General features: G+C 40.7%; 1 protein-coding gene and 1 non-coding gene across 3 annotated transcripts in view; one reads left to right on the plus strand and one right to left on the minus strand.

Moving 5' to 3' along the window:
- Positions 1 to 15,677, plus strand: part of Slc9a7 (solute carrier family 9 member A7) — a 160,634-nt gene that overhangs the window by 106,866 nt on the left and 38,091 nt on the right. For both annotated transcript variants that reach the window (XM_048336181.1, XM_048336182.1), the window contains exons 12-13: positions 1,780 to 1,933; positions 11,872 to 11,931. In XM_048336181.1, the coding sequence (XP_048192138.1) occupies positions 1,780 to 1,933; positions 11,872 to 11,931 (214 nt within the window). The remainder of the gene's footprint in view (positions 1 to 1,779; positions 1,934 to 11,871; positions 11,932 to 15,677) is intronic.
- On the minus strand, positions 1,325 to 1,433 carry LOC125344368. The gene has a single exon (XR_007209502.1). It is a non-coding gene; the product is annotated as a U6 spliceosomal RNA (small nuclear RNA).

Here is a 15,677-nt window from a genome sequence, read left to right on the forward strand (position 1 = left end):
AAAATAGTGTGGAAATCGCTTCAAGACATTTATTTGTTTAAAAAAAACACAAAAAAAAAACAAATAACAACACCTGTTAGGCTTGTCAGAGCACAAATTGTAGGCTCCACTCCCTCCTTACCAGATTCTAGGGGTATGTGGCCCTCTGCAATTTACATTTCTAGCACATTCTCACAGGCTACACTGGATGTTTTAAGAACAACTTTGAAAACCACTGCTTTAGAGCCAAGACCACAAAAAAGTTCCAGGGCTGTGCTAGAGAGTTTGAGTTTTTACCCAGGTGCAGCAAGGAAACGTTGAGAGCTTGTTAAGGAAGGGCCATAGTGAGTGCTGTGTCCACACTAGGAAAATTCTGACAGATAAGACAAAGACAAATCAGAGATGCCTTTCTAAATTTAGGTAAAAATCAAGTGCAATCATCATTTTCCTTACCAGAAGGCTAAAAAATACACAATGGTATTTAAAGGTGTCACTAATAAAATTGTTTGATGCTAGGAAAAATCTGGCTATTGAAAGAAACCCATTCTGCAAAGCTTCAAAATACTTGAGACTCCAATTAATATTGCTTAAAAGACATGTATCATACACTATCTCTCTCTGATACACAAGTTCTCCTCATATATATATATATATATATATATATATATATATTTTTTTTTTGCCAGTCCTGGGGCTTGGACTCAGGGCCTGAGCACTGTCCCTGGCTTCTTTTTGCTCAAGGCTAGCACTCAGCCACTTGAGCCACAGCGCCACTTCCGGCCATTTTCTATATATGTGGTGCTCGGGAATCGAACCCAGGGCTTCATGTATACGAGACAAGCACTCTTGCCACTAGGCCATATTCCCAGCCCTCTTTTTTATATTTTTAACATTTAAAAAAATGATTCATTTCTTTATTGTCAAATTGATGTACAGAGGGGTGACAATTTCATATGTAAGGCAGTGCGTACATTTCTTATCCAACTTGTTACTTCCTCCCTCATTTTTCCCCTGCTTCCCCTCCCCCTTTTCCTCTCCCCCCATGAGATGTACAGTTGGTTTACGGCATATAGTTGTCTAAGTATTGCTGTTGCATTGGTTTGTCTTTTTATCCTTTGTTTCTCAACTTTGATATTCCCCTTCCCTTCCCTAGTTCCAGGACACGAATATACAATATATGTGTACCAAATCCAGGGCACCAAAATCAGTAACAGTGACATCAGCAGTAAAACCATGGGAAAGAAAGACATAAGAAAAAAGCATAATTTCACGTGGTTTGTTGAAAATAAAAACAACAACAATAAGCCACTTGTTTCCATAACTTGGAGTTCATTTCACCTAGCATCATCTTATGGAACACTTCACAAATTGGCATGTCATCCTTGTGAAGGGGCCATGCTAATTTTCTCTATATTGTTCCAGTTTTATTGCCAAAGAGACTTCAGTATTAATCCTGAGGACATCATTGGTGATTATCAATCTATATGAATAATGTTTCAGTACATTTCACTAGGACAGGCTAACAGGAAACGGTTAACTATGCTCTGTTTTTTAATGCAACTTTTCTTGAGTCAGTCTTCTTTAGTGAATTATAGTGATAAGGTTATGTTAACGATGAAATTGTTGGGGAAGGAAAAGGGTATAAAGAGTAGATCTAAAATTCCATTCTCATGGTGGATGAGAATTTATGCTTATTATATACTAAACACACTGGGTTCTATCTTTACTATAAAACAAAGTATAAGAAAGGAACTAGTAAACATACAAGGATAAACTGATCTTTCTCTTTGGTCCCTTCAGGCCTCAGGGGAGCAATGGCATTTGCTCTGGCCATCCGAGACACAGCCTCATATGCTCGCCAGATGATGTTCACGACCACTCTCCTCATTGTCTTCTTCACTGTCTGGATCATTGGTGGAGGCACAACACCCATGTTGTCCTGGCTTAATATAAGGTTAGTTCAGAACCAAGTCCAGATGTCACTGTTTTGGAGAATGTTCAATGTGTTGTGCAGGGTGTGTGACAGCTTAGTTTATGTAAGGTTTCCAGTCTTTTCTCTTTTTTTTTTTTTAGAAGGAGAGATTAAAATTGTTATTAAAAAGTTGCAGCATTGATGTTTTCTAGGAGAAAAAATGTTTTCATTGCAATTTTTTGTCAGAACACACAGGAAATTGGAAACACCTGGGTCTTGCAAACACAATAACATCGGGGCTAGAATTCAAAAACTCTTAAAGCTGCAGGAACGGGATTAGACCTGTTTGTTCTGGCAGCTTCCAATATTTCACATTATTTCTGTGCTAGTATGGGGCTCAAACTGAAGTCTTCTCACCTTTGTTTGCTCACAGCTGGTGCTCTACCACTAGAGTCGTGCCCCCAGTCTGACATTTTGCTGGTTCATTGGAAATGGAGTCTTGTAGGATGTTCTGTTCAGTTTGGCTTTGAATGGTGATTCTGAGATCTAAGCCTCCTGCGTAGCTAGGATTATAGGTGTGAGCCACCAGTTCTGGGCTTCCCATTCTTTCTGATGAAAGCTAGGGTCTGAAGGATGAGCTCCTCAGCCAAAGATTTAAAAAAAAGAAGAAGCGTATAGAACTTTGCTTGAACATGAAGCTGCATGTTGAGTTTTTTCCTTCCTTGAGTGTACCGAGGAGGTGACATTTCTGGTGGAGACCTCATTTGTTACAACTCGTAGATGTACTTTGCCTCTCTGTGGCTTTGCCTGAACAGAAGGCCACTCACCTGAGTTTGATTTTTAAAAAGCATTTAAATTTCTAACTCTGAGCTCTAGTACCTTATGGTCAAGAGGACATAAGAATATGGTTCCAAGATTCCCCTCACCCCACCCCCCAAGCCACACCAGCCCAACTCTGTCACAGGCTCAAGACACACCCCTCACATCTTTGGGCCCTTCAACATTAACTGAAGACTGACTGTCTGTCAGACTCCCTCCAGGGCCCTGAAGCTCCAACTGTTGCTCTTGGCATCATTGGATGTGCTCTGGCTACCTGTCATTGTGTCTGGTCTGCAGAGGGTGACCTGATCCCATCAAGAAGGTACTTGGACAGGATGCTAGTGGCTCACACCTGTAATCCTAGCTACTCAGGAGGCTGAGATCAGAGGACTGGGGTTCAGAGCCAGCCCAGGGAAACAAAAGCACCAGACTCTAATATCTAATTAACCAGCAAAAAGCCAAAGTAGAAATGTGTCTCAAGTGGTAGTGTGCCAGCTGTGAGCAGAAAAATCTTCGTGAGATGAGAGTGCAAGACTCACAATTCAGCATACACCAAAGAAGGAAGAAGAGAAAGAAAGAGAGAGAGAGAGAGAGAGAGAGAGAGAGAAGGAAATAAAAAGAGCAATGAAAGGAAGGGAGACAGAGAAAGAAGAGAAGGAAGGCGAGAAGGAAGGAAGGAGGGAAGGAAGGAAGCAAGCAAGCAAGAAAAAGCATTCTTGGGTAGAACAAAGGCATGAGGAGCCATTCTCGGACAATCCACAAGGTGGCGATTTGTTTCTCTGCTGGCTGTTACTTTATAGTCCCCTCTGTAATTGAGTCAGCAGCAGCCTGTATATAGTGCAGAGGTGAGGAAATTAACAAGGACCTCCAAGCCTTGGAATTGAGAGGGAAATGAATTTTAGAGAATGCTCGCTTCCTGAGGCTTTTGTGTTAATAGGAAGCAGCGATTCTTGAGCTTACCCACTGCCAGCTATAACATTTCTCAACTGGTGCCTTAGACTACAGATCCCAGGTAGGGCCAAATTGCAGGTGCAACTCAAGATAATTCTTATAGCATTCCTATAAAGGAGATAACAGTTGAGGAAAGTGAGACATAGAAGAACAGCTTAACCAAAGTCTCTATGCTTTAAGTAGATGAGCTTGGATTGGAAGCCATGAGGTCTTGGGGGCGGGGGGGGGGGGGGTTGTTTGTTTGTTTTTGCCAGTCCTGGGGCTTGGACTCGGGGCCTTAGCACTGTGCCTGGCTTCTTTTTGCTCAAGGCTAGCACTCTACCACTTGAGCCACAGAGCCACTTCTGGCTCTTTCTGTTTATGTGGTGCTGAGGGTTTCATGCATGCAAGGCAAGCACTCTACCACTAAGCCGCATTCCTAGCCCACCAGGAAGTCTTTTAGAGTTCCACAGGCTTTCACTACTAAGGACTATAAGAAGGATTGCTGTGCTCAGGAATGTTTTCATGGTCTGATGATTAAAATTTCTACTTCCTTGTATGAATCTGAAGGGAATATTAACCTAAAGAAAAATGTCACAGTTCTGAAGTTTTATAAAATTTGAAATAGGTTGGGTGACTCATGCCTATTATCCTAGCCACTGAGGAGGGTGAGATCTGAGAATAACAGTTTGAAGATTGCCTGGTTAGGAAAATCTATGAGACTCCTATCTCCAAGTAACCACCAAAAGTCAGAAGTGGAAGTGTGTTTCAAGTGGTAGAGTGCAAATCTTGAATGTAAAAGCCAAGCAAGAGCATGAAGCCCTGAGTTCAAGCCCCAGTACTAGCACCAGAACAATCAACAAACAATAAAAAAAAAAACCCTTGAGACAGGATGAGGACAAGAAAGGAGGATGACTCTGTATATGTTGAGAAGGTTTGTATTTGGTGACCTCTGAGGTTACTTCCAGCTACAATTTGTGACCTATGGCATCATACTATTTATCATGTTGTTTTATAAATCCTTTTTCTGTTTTAATATCCCCCAAACATATAGAGGACCAAACAATTTTTTACTGAGAGGTAAGAGCTGACTTGTTGGCACTTCTTTGATCTAGTTGAAAAGTAAGCCTTTAAAAAATCCTGAGTCAAGCTCACGTCTGTAATCCTAGCTACTCACAAGGGTGAAATCTGAGGATCATGGTTCAAAACCAGCCAAGGCAGAAAATTCTGTGAAACTTTTCTCTCCAGTTAACCACCAAGAAGCCAAAAATGGAGCTGTGGCTCAAGTGGTAGAGCGCTAGCCTTGAGCAACAAAAGCTGAGGGACAGTGCCTAAGCCTTGAGTTCAAGTCCCAGGACCAGCATATCTCTCTCTCTCTCTCTCTCTCTCTCTCTCTCTCTCTCTCTCTCTCTCCTCCCTCTCTCCTCTCCCTCTCCTCTCCCTCTCCTCTCCTTTCCTCTTCTTTCCTCTCCCCTCACTCAAGCTGGGAGGCAGGGGCAGCTATCTCTGAGACACAAGGCAAGGATGCCTGAACTAGGCTGGAAACTCATAGGAAGGAGAAGCAAGAATGGTTATCAAACAGGGAACCAACAGTGCTGCCCCAACAGTCAGTTTCAGCACCTCACAATGTGAGACATTGTATTCTAAGTGCTTTCTGAATATAGTCGACCCTATGTTTCTGTTTTGCTCCATCCATTTATATGTCTATTCCTTCAATAAATAATACCATATCGGGTTGGTTTGTATTTTTGCCAGTTCTGTGGCTTGAACTCAGGGCCTCTTAGCTTTGTCACTCAACTACTTGAACCATGTATGTCTTCAGTTTTGACTTTTTACTGGTCAAATAGAATCTAATGGACTTTCCTGCCAGGACTGGCTTCAAACTTCAATCTTCAGATCTTCCAAGTAGCTAAGATTAGAGGTATGAGCCACCAGTGCCTGGTTCCACACTGTTTTAACTGTACAATAACTTGGCATCAGGTAAGTGGATTCTTCCCACTTTCTTCTTCTTCTCAAAACTATTACAGTTATTCTAGTTCTGTTCTGTATACATTTTAGAATAAGCTTATCTGTACCTAAAAGTCTTTCTCTTGCCAAGCATGATAACTCACACCTGTAATCCCAGCAGTCAGGAGGCTGAGACAGGTGTTTGAAGCCAGCTTGCTCTATAGAGAGAGTCATGCCTCCCAAAATGAATAAATATATCATCATTATTTCTGGCTTCCAATTCAGGAATGTAGTATATTTCACAATTTAGATCTTCATTGATTTCTTTCATTAGTATTTTGTTGATGTTAGCATGTACTTACTTTGTTAGATATTAGATCCTGTCACTATGCTAAATTAACTAGTTCTAGGAGGAGTTTTGATGGGATATCTTTGTTTTTGTATATTATTGGGGATTCCCTACATAGACCATTGCATCATTTGCAGATATTGGCAGTTTTATTTCCTCCTTTCCAGTCAGTGTGCTTTTTTTTTCTTACCTTATTCCTCTGGCCTTTGCTTTGCTCCCTATATGAAGAAGGAAGCATTCAGTCTTTCACTATTAGGCATCATAGTAGCTATAAGATTTTTGTAGCTATTCATCATCAAGTTGAGAAATTTTTATCTCTTAGCTGGATTTTTTGAGAGTTTTTCTTTTTATCACAAACAGGCGTTATTGTCAAATGCATTTTCTCCACCACTTGATCATATGATTCTCTTTTCTTGTCTAGCCCTTTACTGTGGTGGATTACACTGATTAGTTCTCAAATATTGAATTGGTCTTGCTTCTCTGAAATAAATCCTGCTTTGTTGTGGTACATGATTTTGCGTATTGCTAAATTCATGAGCAAATCTTTTTGTTAAACTTTTTGTGGCTATATGTTATCTTGGATTTCCCCAGCTTAAAGGGACACACACGAAGTTGTGGTGTTGATGGGGTGGGGAGGCAGTGGAAGAACACACAGCCATCTGGCTGAATGAACAGGGGGCAGTGATACAATCACTGAAGGACAAGTAAGAATACTTTGCTTGGTATATTTCTTCTAGACTGAAAATTTATTATGATACAGTCATTTACAAGAAAATATAAAGAGTAATGGTGGAGAGAGGCCCTGAGTTCTTTAGGTAATAGCAGTTATAGCAGGGCATTTTTTTCAGTACTGAAATTTGAACTCAGGGCCTTGAAGCACTTTACTACTTCAGCCATGCCTCCAACTCTCTTTGGTTTGGATATTTTTCACATAGGATCTTGCTTTTTTCCCTCAAACCAGCCTGGACCATGATCCTTCCATTTGTTCTTTGCACATAGAATGACAGCTGTGTACTACCATGCTCAGCTATGTAACTGAATATTTTAAGAGTTCTAAAATACATTACTAAGATACATTTTTAAAGAATGTTATAATGTATTATTTTGGAAATGAGTTATTTTGTTCATACTTGTAGTATTCTTCTCCATCCCCTCTGGCACTCATGAAGAATACCATCAAGCATATTTGTACTTGACATATTCTAGGTAGTTTTCCCACATACAGTTTTTTTATGAGTTAATGTATTTATTAAGAAACTGGATAACACATTTCCACTTTATATATGTATTTCAAATCATGTTGCTTACAGTGAATGTGCACAATACTTTCTGTAATTAAAAAAAGTAGGTCTGTGCAAATCTGACACTTCAATTACATTTTGATTGGAAAACAAATTAATTTCCAAATTACTAGGATGTTTCTATTTTATAAGTTTAAGATTTATTTTCTAGATATGTTAAATACAATTTTCTTATGAATATGCAATGAGGGGAACAATAGGTCATCAATAGTTCTTGATGTAATTTATCTCTCTTACGTTTCCATGTACTTTTTTTTTTTTTTTTTTTTTTTTTGGCCAGTCCTGGGCCTTGGACTCAGGGCCTGAGCACCATCCCTGGCTTCTTCCCACTTAAGGCTAGCACTCTGCCACCTGAGCCACAGCGCCCCTTCTGGCCGTTTTCCATATATGTGGTGCTGGGGAATCGAACCGAGAGCTTCATGTGTAGGAGGCAAGCACTCTTGCCACTAGGCCATATTTCCAGCCCTCCATGTACTTTTGACTGTAGTTTTTTTTCAAACTTTTATTATCAAACTGATGTTCAGAGAGGTTACAGTTTCATACGTTAGGCATTGGATACATTTCTTGTACTGTTTGTTACATCATCCCTCATTCCCCCCTCCCTCCTCCTCCTTTTCCTTTCCCTCCATGAGGTGTTCAGTTCACTTACACCAAACCGTTTTGCAAGTATTGCTTTTGTAGTTATGGAAACTATTGTTATATCACAGTTGTAACTACTTTCAACGTCCCATGTGTATCTGTAGCTTCTACTATTGATGATGTTCTTGTATCACCTTCCTGTGGTTGTATTTACATTATCTTTATAATCTTATCTGAGTATATTGGAAACCATCTGTACTGGTATTAGAACTAGGAAATTGAAAGGGAATACCAAAATCGAGAGACACAGGGTAAAAAAAAGACAAACAACCACATACAGTTTTGAAAAGCAGTTTGGGAAAGGAATTCATTAACTAGGTGGACCAAATGGTTATTCGTCTTTGATGAGAGCTAGGTACTTCCTCAAACAGTTCTTAAGCTTGTCTGAATTAAGGTTCACACATTTTCATTTGACTCTTGCTAGTAAGCAAGATAGCTTATGATGTAGGTTTTGCAGTGCCTTCATATCTAAAACTTTTACATTGCTTCTTTTAAAGCATTTATTTTGAGGAAATAAAAAGGTATCTAAATACATACTTGAGGTACATATACTATCTATCATTCAAAAACAAATTTGTGAAGCCAAGTTTGGTTGAATATTAAATTTGGAAATTTAATACTCCAGATTACTAGAATATTGTCTGTTAACTAGTCCTATTTTTAAAATAAAGTACTTTAGACAAACTGTATGTTGAAAAGTCTTCAATTGCAATTAAAAGAAAATGTTAAACATTAAAATTAAAATAAAAGTTAACACTTGCCAATTGAAAAAAAGGAGTTTTAAAATGCTACTTGGTACTCAAAGGCAATGTGCTGTAAAGGGAACTAAGGGTTCCGGGTTCCAAGAGCTTAACTTGGAAAATTGCTCTCACCATTTCTACCTCTTTATTTTACCTCTAACCCTCAGTTTCCTTGCAAGATTTCAAAGAGTGACATAGTGTGATGGTAAAATGTGATTCTATGTAAATGTGATGCAAGATTTGATCATTGGAGGCTGGGATGAGTGGAGCTCAGTGGTATAGTGTTTTGTCTACCATGTGCATGGCTCTGAATTCTATCCCCAGAACAACCACCCCAAAAAAGAATTCTCTAATTAAATATGCCCTGTGACACATGGTAAACCCTTAGTACATTTTAGCCATTATATTATCTGCCATTTCTATTATTAGGATTACAATTACCCAAAATAGTGCTTCTCACACTAAGTAAATCCTAACTTTTTTGTGGTGTTTGTTATGTTTTCAATTCTATAGTAATATGGGATGGTCCAAATCACACTCTGAATATGTAATTGGAAGTATCACTTTAAGAATTGTCAGAGCCAGTGCCAGTGACCCATGCCTGTAATCCTCAGGAGGCTGAGATCTGAGGACTAATATGCAAAGCTAGCTAGGGAAGAAAAGTCCATGAGACTAATCTCCAAGTAACCAATAAAAAGCCAGAAGTAGAGCTGTAGCTCAAGTGGTAGAGTACCACCCTTGAATGAAAAAGTTAACTGACAGCACACTGGCCCTAAGTTCAAGCCCCAATACTGGCACATGCACATGCACATGCACACACACACACACACACACACACACACACACACACACACGTCAGATTCTTGCTTGCTTGCATATTTCACGGGATGGAGTAGCATGAGAGTTGGGACATGATCCAAAACAATGCTTCTCAACCTTTATTTTCCACTAGTGCTCCCCTTAAGGAGCCTTAAAAACTCTTTTTCCAATTACTTATTGTAGTGAAAATTTCATACCACAGCTATGCTCTTTATGTACTTACCTACTGTGGTACGCTGGATGGCTCCAAAGCATTATGCTATCAATGACTTTACTTTCATTCCCCCAATTTCCACCCTCATAAGAAGGACATCACTCCCCATAGAGTGCAGGGGTCTTAACTAAAGGCAACTTTGTCCCCCCAGAGACATTTGTGAATATCTAGACACATTCTTGGTTGGCAGCTTGGAGCAGTGAGTATTGCTGCTATTAGTACCTTGTGGGTGAAAAACAGGGATACTACCCACAATGCACAGGACATCATCCTCCATCTCCCCCCCACACACACACACCAGAGAATTACTCAGCCCCAAGCATCAATAATGCTGTTTGCAATACTCTGCTATAATGTGATAGGAACATGCATTGTATGTCTAAGCACCCCAGAAATGACTAGGGAAAGTCAAAGTGGACCTGGACATATCTTAAGGCCGTAGGTAAAGAGAACATATAACAGAATTTGGGTACCTGGTGTTCAAGCAGAACCTATGGGCAATGTGATTTGCTTGTCTTAGATACAGATCATTTTTGCCAGGCACTGGTGGCTTGCTCCTGTAACCCTAGCTACTGAGGAGGCTGGAATGTAAGGTTTGCAGTTCAAAGCCATTCTAGGCAAAGTCTAGGAAATTCTTATTTCTAATAAATCACTTAGAAAAAAGTAGAAGTGGTGCTATGGCTCAAGTGGTAGGGCAAAAGAAGCTCAAGGCCAGTGTCCATGCCCTGAATTCGAGCTTCAGGACTGGCAATAAGCCCCAGGAAAGGAGAAAAGGAAAGAAAGGGAAAGGAAGGCAGGGGATATGACGGGAGGGGAGGGAAAAGGATCATTTCTATCCTATGGATTGTTGCTTTTTTTTTCAATAATATGGTAGGGTTTTTTTTCTATGAAATGTGTGTAAAACACATGTGTAAGTACTCTAAATATGTGTTCATTGTTCAGTGACAATTAACTTTTTATGGGGTATAGATATATCTTGCTTTATGAAAAGATGGATCTCTGAAAGTTGTCTGAATTCATTTTCTGTAAGGCACGTTTGTTTCTTCATTCTCAATTGGTCCTCATTTGACCTGGCTCATAACAGTGTTGGTTTTGTTTGTGCATGCACACGCCTGCGCATGTGGATGCTCATGCACACCAGTCCTGGGGCTTGAACTCAGAGCTTGGATGATGTCCATTTTGCTCATGTTTAGCACTGTACTTGAGCCCCAACACCACTATGAGTTTGTGGGGGAGGGGGGCTGCTTAATTGGAAATAAAAGTCTCATGGACTTTTTTGTCCAGGTTGGCTTTGAACCTCAATCCTCAGATCTTACCCTTCTGCATAGCTAGGATTACAGTTGGGAGCCACTGGTGCCTAGCTCTAACACTGTTTTTTTTATGGCATTAAGATTTAAATTCCAGGCCTTTGCTTGCTAGGGAGGTGCTCAACCATGTGAGCTATGCCTCAACCCTTTTTGCTTTATGTTTTGAATAGATAATTTGAGTGTTTATGCCTAGGCTGACATGAACCTTGAACCTCATATTTATACTTCCTGTGTACTTGTGATGACAGGCTCATGTCACCTCATCGATCTTTTTTCTTTTTTTTTTGCCAGTCCTGGGGCTTAGACTCAGGGCCTGAGCACTGTCCCTGGCTTCTTTTTGCTCAAGGTTAGCACTCTACCACTTGAGTCACGGCGCCACTTCTGGTTTTTTCTATATATGTGGTGATGAGAAATCAAACCCAGGGCTTCATGTATGTGAGGCAAGCTCTCTACCACTAGGCCATATTCCCAGCCCCCTCATCCATCTTTTATTGGTTAAGATGAAAGTCTCATGAACTTTTTGCTTGGGCTGGCCTTGAATAGCAGTCCTCCTGATTTCTGCCTCCTAAGTAGCCAGATGTGAGTGACTGAGGCCATAGTTTCTAACATTTTTGCTTTAAACTTAAATTTAGCCACTTCTGTGCTTAAAGGCTGTGAAGCAAATTTTTAGCCACTTCTGTATCTCTGAGTTTTAGAGAATGGGGACAATTTAAGATGGCTATATAGCTTAGAAATTGCCTAGCATGCATGAGGCTCAGGGTCACATTTTCAAAACAGGAATTTAACAAAAGATGATTTGGATTTATGTAGAAAGTGAAACTGCCTCTTCAATGACATGGTTCAAGTCATTGGAGCCAGGGTTCCTGACTCCTCTGTTGTTCCCATCATACTCACAGTTCCTTTTCTACTGCCCAGAGTTGGTGTGGAGGAGCCCTCCGAAGAGGACCAGAACGCATACCGCTGGCAGTACTTCAGGTGACACAAGAGCATCCTCAGAAAATGATTAACTTGGCCTAGCTTTTCTCCTCTTTCTAACCTGAGATGTGATTTGTTTCTTCTTTCCTATGTGCACTAGCTCTGAAGTCCTTTTAGCCAATGGACAACAGATTAAATCAATTCTACTCATTCTTTCTACTCTTACTCTGGGTTTATTGGAGGGGTCATGGTTCATGGAATCTCCTACTTCCTTGTTTTGAATCATGTGTTGTCAAATCCGAAGCCTGCATTGGCCAGCATCTTCTTTTCATACAAATGTGCTTAGTTAAGTATTTTTTTGGTTTGTCCTGAGGCTTGCACTCAGCGTGAGTGCTGTCCCTGAGCTTCTTTTGCTCAAGGATTGTCCTCTACCACTTGAGTTACAGCTCCACTTACTGCTTTTTTGGTAGTTTTAGTGGAGATAAGCGTCTCACAGGCTTCAAGCCCTGATCCTCAGATCTCAGCCTCCTGAGTAACTAGGATTACAGGCATGAGCCACCAGTGCTCAGTGTTTAGTTTTAGCAGCAGTCTATTTTAGAGCCTGTAACTTATACAGAGAACCAGAATTTAATATTTCAGCCATTATTTCCTCAGTCCTAATTAAGCAGCAGTGCTGTTGTGATTTTTTAAAATGTATATTTGTGCAGGGCACTTGGTGGCTCATGCCTGTAATCCTTGCTACTCAGGATGCTGAAATCAGAGGATTCAGGTTTGGAGCCAGCCTGCATAGAAAGGTCTGTAAACCTATTATCACCAGTTAACCTGTAAAAAGCAAGAAACTGAGGTGTGGCTTAAGTGGTAGAGCACCACCCTTGAGCAAAAAGGCCAAACAAGAGCTCAAGGTCCTGAGTTCAAGCCCCAGTGCCAGAAATAAATCAATTATATATTTCTACCTTGTCATGGTGATTCAGAAGATATATAGTGAACATTTTAAACAAAAGGATAAAGGCTTCTCTAATGAAATTTGTGTCAGAATCCATTCAAGTTTATGGTTTGTGGGTGGTGATGTAAGAGCAAAGAAAAAATGAAAAGAAAATTTCTTCTTTCCTTTCTGGATCTCTACGTGGCATGTTCTCTTTCTGATCTCATTATTGGTCCTGATAGAATATGTTAAATGCAAAATAGGCTTTATTTAACTCTGTTTTTGCCGTTGGGAAAATATTTTACTCCCAAGGATAGTGACAAAAACAGTAATACCTGAATAGAGCACAGGCTCTTGAAATATCATGTCACAGATGTACATTGTAATGACATATAAGAAATTAATTGTAGTGTTTGTCTTTTTCTCTTTTGGTGTCCTGGGATTTGAACTAAGGGCCTTGCTCTCAGCCGTAATTGAAGTAATCAAAGAATTCAACTAGCTCACACTTTTTTTTGTACTGCACAAAATTAACACTTTTACACAAAATTAACACTCCTGGGGCTTGAACTTAGGGCCTGAGCACTGTCCCTGGCTTCCTTTTGCTCAAGGCTAGCATTGTATCACTTGAGCCACAGCGCCACTTCTGGCTTTTTCTACATATGTGGAGCTGAGGAATTGAAACCAAGGATTCATGTATGCTCTCTGCCACTAGGCCATATTCCCAGCCCAAAATTAATACTCTTTTTTTTTTGGCCAGTCCTGGGCCTTGGACTCAGGGCCTGAGCACCGTCCCTGGCTTCTTCCTGCTCAAGGCTAGCACTCTGCCACTTGAGCCACAGTGCCCCTTCTGGCCGTTTTCCATATATGTGGTGCTGGGGAATCGAACCTAGGGCTTCATGTATACGAGGCAAGCACTCTTGCCACTAGGCCATATTCCCAGCCGCCCAAAATTAACACTCTTACACTATCTCTTTCTCTCAAAACTTCATGTTTGGAGATGTGACATTAGATACCAGTTAAGTTGTAGCCCACCTTCAAGGAGGAAGATCTTTTAGATAAGTGTTAAGTTATAACACTAGGCAAGAGAGAGACTCAGCTTATGAGCTGATGTTCAAAGTTGTTTTTTTGTGTTTTTTTGTTTTTTGGCCAGTCCTGGGGCTTGGACTCAGGGCCTGAGCACTGTCCCTGGCTTCTTTTTGCTCAAGGCTAGCACTCTGCCCCTTGAGCCACAGCGCCACTTCTGGTCATTTTCTACATATGTGGTGCTGGGGAATTGAACCCAAGGCTTCATGTATACAAGGCAAGCAGTCTTGCCACTAGGCCATATTCCCAGCCCTGATGTTCAAAGTTTTATATGAACAAAGATGTGTGTCTTCTATTCCTCAAATTATTTGCAACCTTGGCTGTTCAGATCTTTAAAATGTTATGGATGGCTGGGGGTAGAACTCGGGGATGGAGCACAGGCTCAGCATGCACAAGGCCCTGGCTTCCATCCCTGTACAACATTGTGGATTCAAGCAGAACACATCTAAAATGTCTGAGATTTTATGACACTCATCCATTAATCAACATAGAAGATATACTAGAGGGGAAGTTATTAATTTTTGTCATTCATTCCTTCTGGAATGAGCATATCACTTTGATGGCTTTCCTCATTTACTATGGAGTTTTCACATTTTTCTCATTCATAATGAAAAATAGTGATCATGGAGTTCATTCTTGAAGAAAAGAGTATTGTGTGTTTCCCCTAATAAGCTGAAGGTCAACTACAATAAGATAAAACAGACCAACACCTCCAGACCTATATACAGTGTTCTGGATCAAAAGCATTGTAGCAGGTCAGGAGAGAAATATATGTTCTGGACAGTTGCCTGAAACCAGAGGTTTCAAAAAGTTGTTAAGGGCCACATCAAGTCTTCTTCAGCTTTAAATTTGCACCTGAAATCCTGTATATGGTCTTTCTTGCTGCCAAGCATCATAGCATGTACTCTAGTCCATTGCTTTATTTCTTGTTCCCAGAGACTAGTTTAGTTCTGGGCTCTGCCCCAAGGGTGGAGCCTTTTGTAGAGAGAGCCCAGGGTTTCTGCGTCATCCTTGGGGACCGGTCCAAGAAGTCCTTGAGCCGTCCAGAAAAGCAATTATGAAATCACCCTAATGGAAACAGCCTTGAATGGGAAAGACATTGCATTTCGTTTTCTTTGGGAGCACTTACAAAATAGTAGCCAGCTGGGAAGCAGGTGTTGGTTTCTTTTGTTGGAATTCTATTAAGCATTTGTGCCTGGAGTAGGCACTTTCAAGAGACCCTGCAGGGCCATGCCACATTCCTGTGTGTGGGGAAAGCCCAGGAGGTCCTCTTATCCTGTGTGCTGTCAAAAGTTTGGACTGTATCTCAGATGGATGATTGATAACAAGTGACTACAGAGAAAGCGCCGTTTGGGACTGTCCTCAGAACCACAGCTTTCCAGGGAATGTATACAACCAGATCTGAACATGGCTACATTGTTTGAAATTTGACTAGAACACGTCTCACTTAACTAGCATGTTATCCTTGCCTTTTACTCTTTTTTTTTTTGGTGGTAGAGGATTTTGAACTCAGTCTTGTGCTAATTCATCAGGTGCTCTGCTGCTGAACCACAACTCCAGCTCCTTTTCAAATTGATTATTTTTTAAATAAGGGCTGAACTTCCTGCCCAAGCACATGCCCTGACTGCAATCTGCCTATTTTAAGCATCTTTCTGTTCTGTGAGAGGTGTGCACCACACCACCATGCCCAACTACTTCTGTTTGCCTCCAAATAGTTAGGATTATAGGCATGAGCTACCCATACCTATATTCCTTGCCCTTTACTCTGTGTGTGTGTGCACACACACGTGTGTGTGCGCAC

The sequence above is a fragment of the Perognathus longimembris genome, chromosome 28, assembly GCF_023159225.1.
Source record: "Perognathus longimembris pacificus isolate PPM17 chromosome 28, ASM2315922v1, whole genome shotgun sequence".
NCBI classification, from domain to species: Eukaryota; Metazoa; Chordata; class Mammalia; order Rodentia; family Heteromyidae; genus Perognathus; species Perognathus longimembris.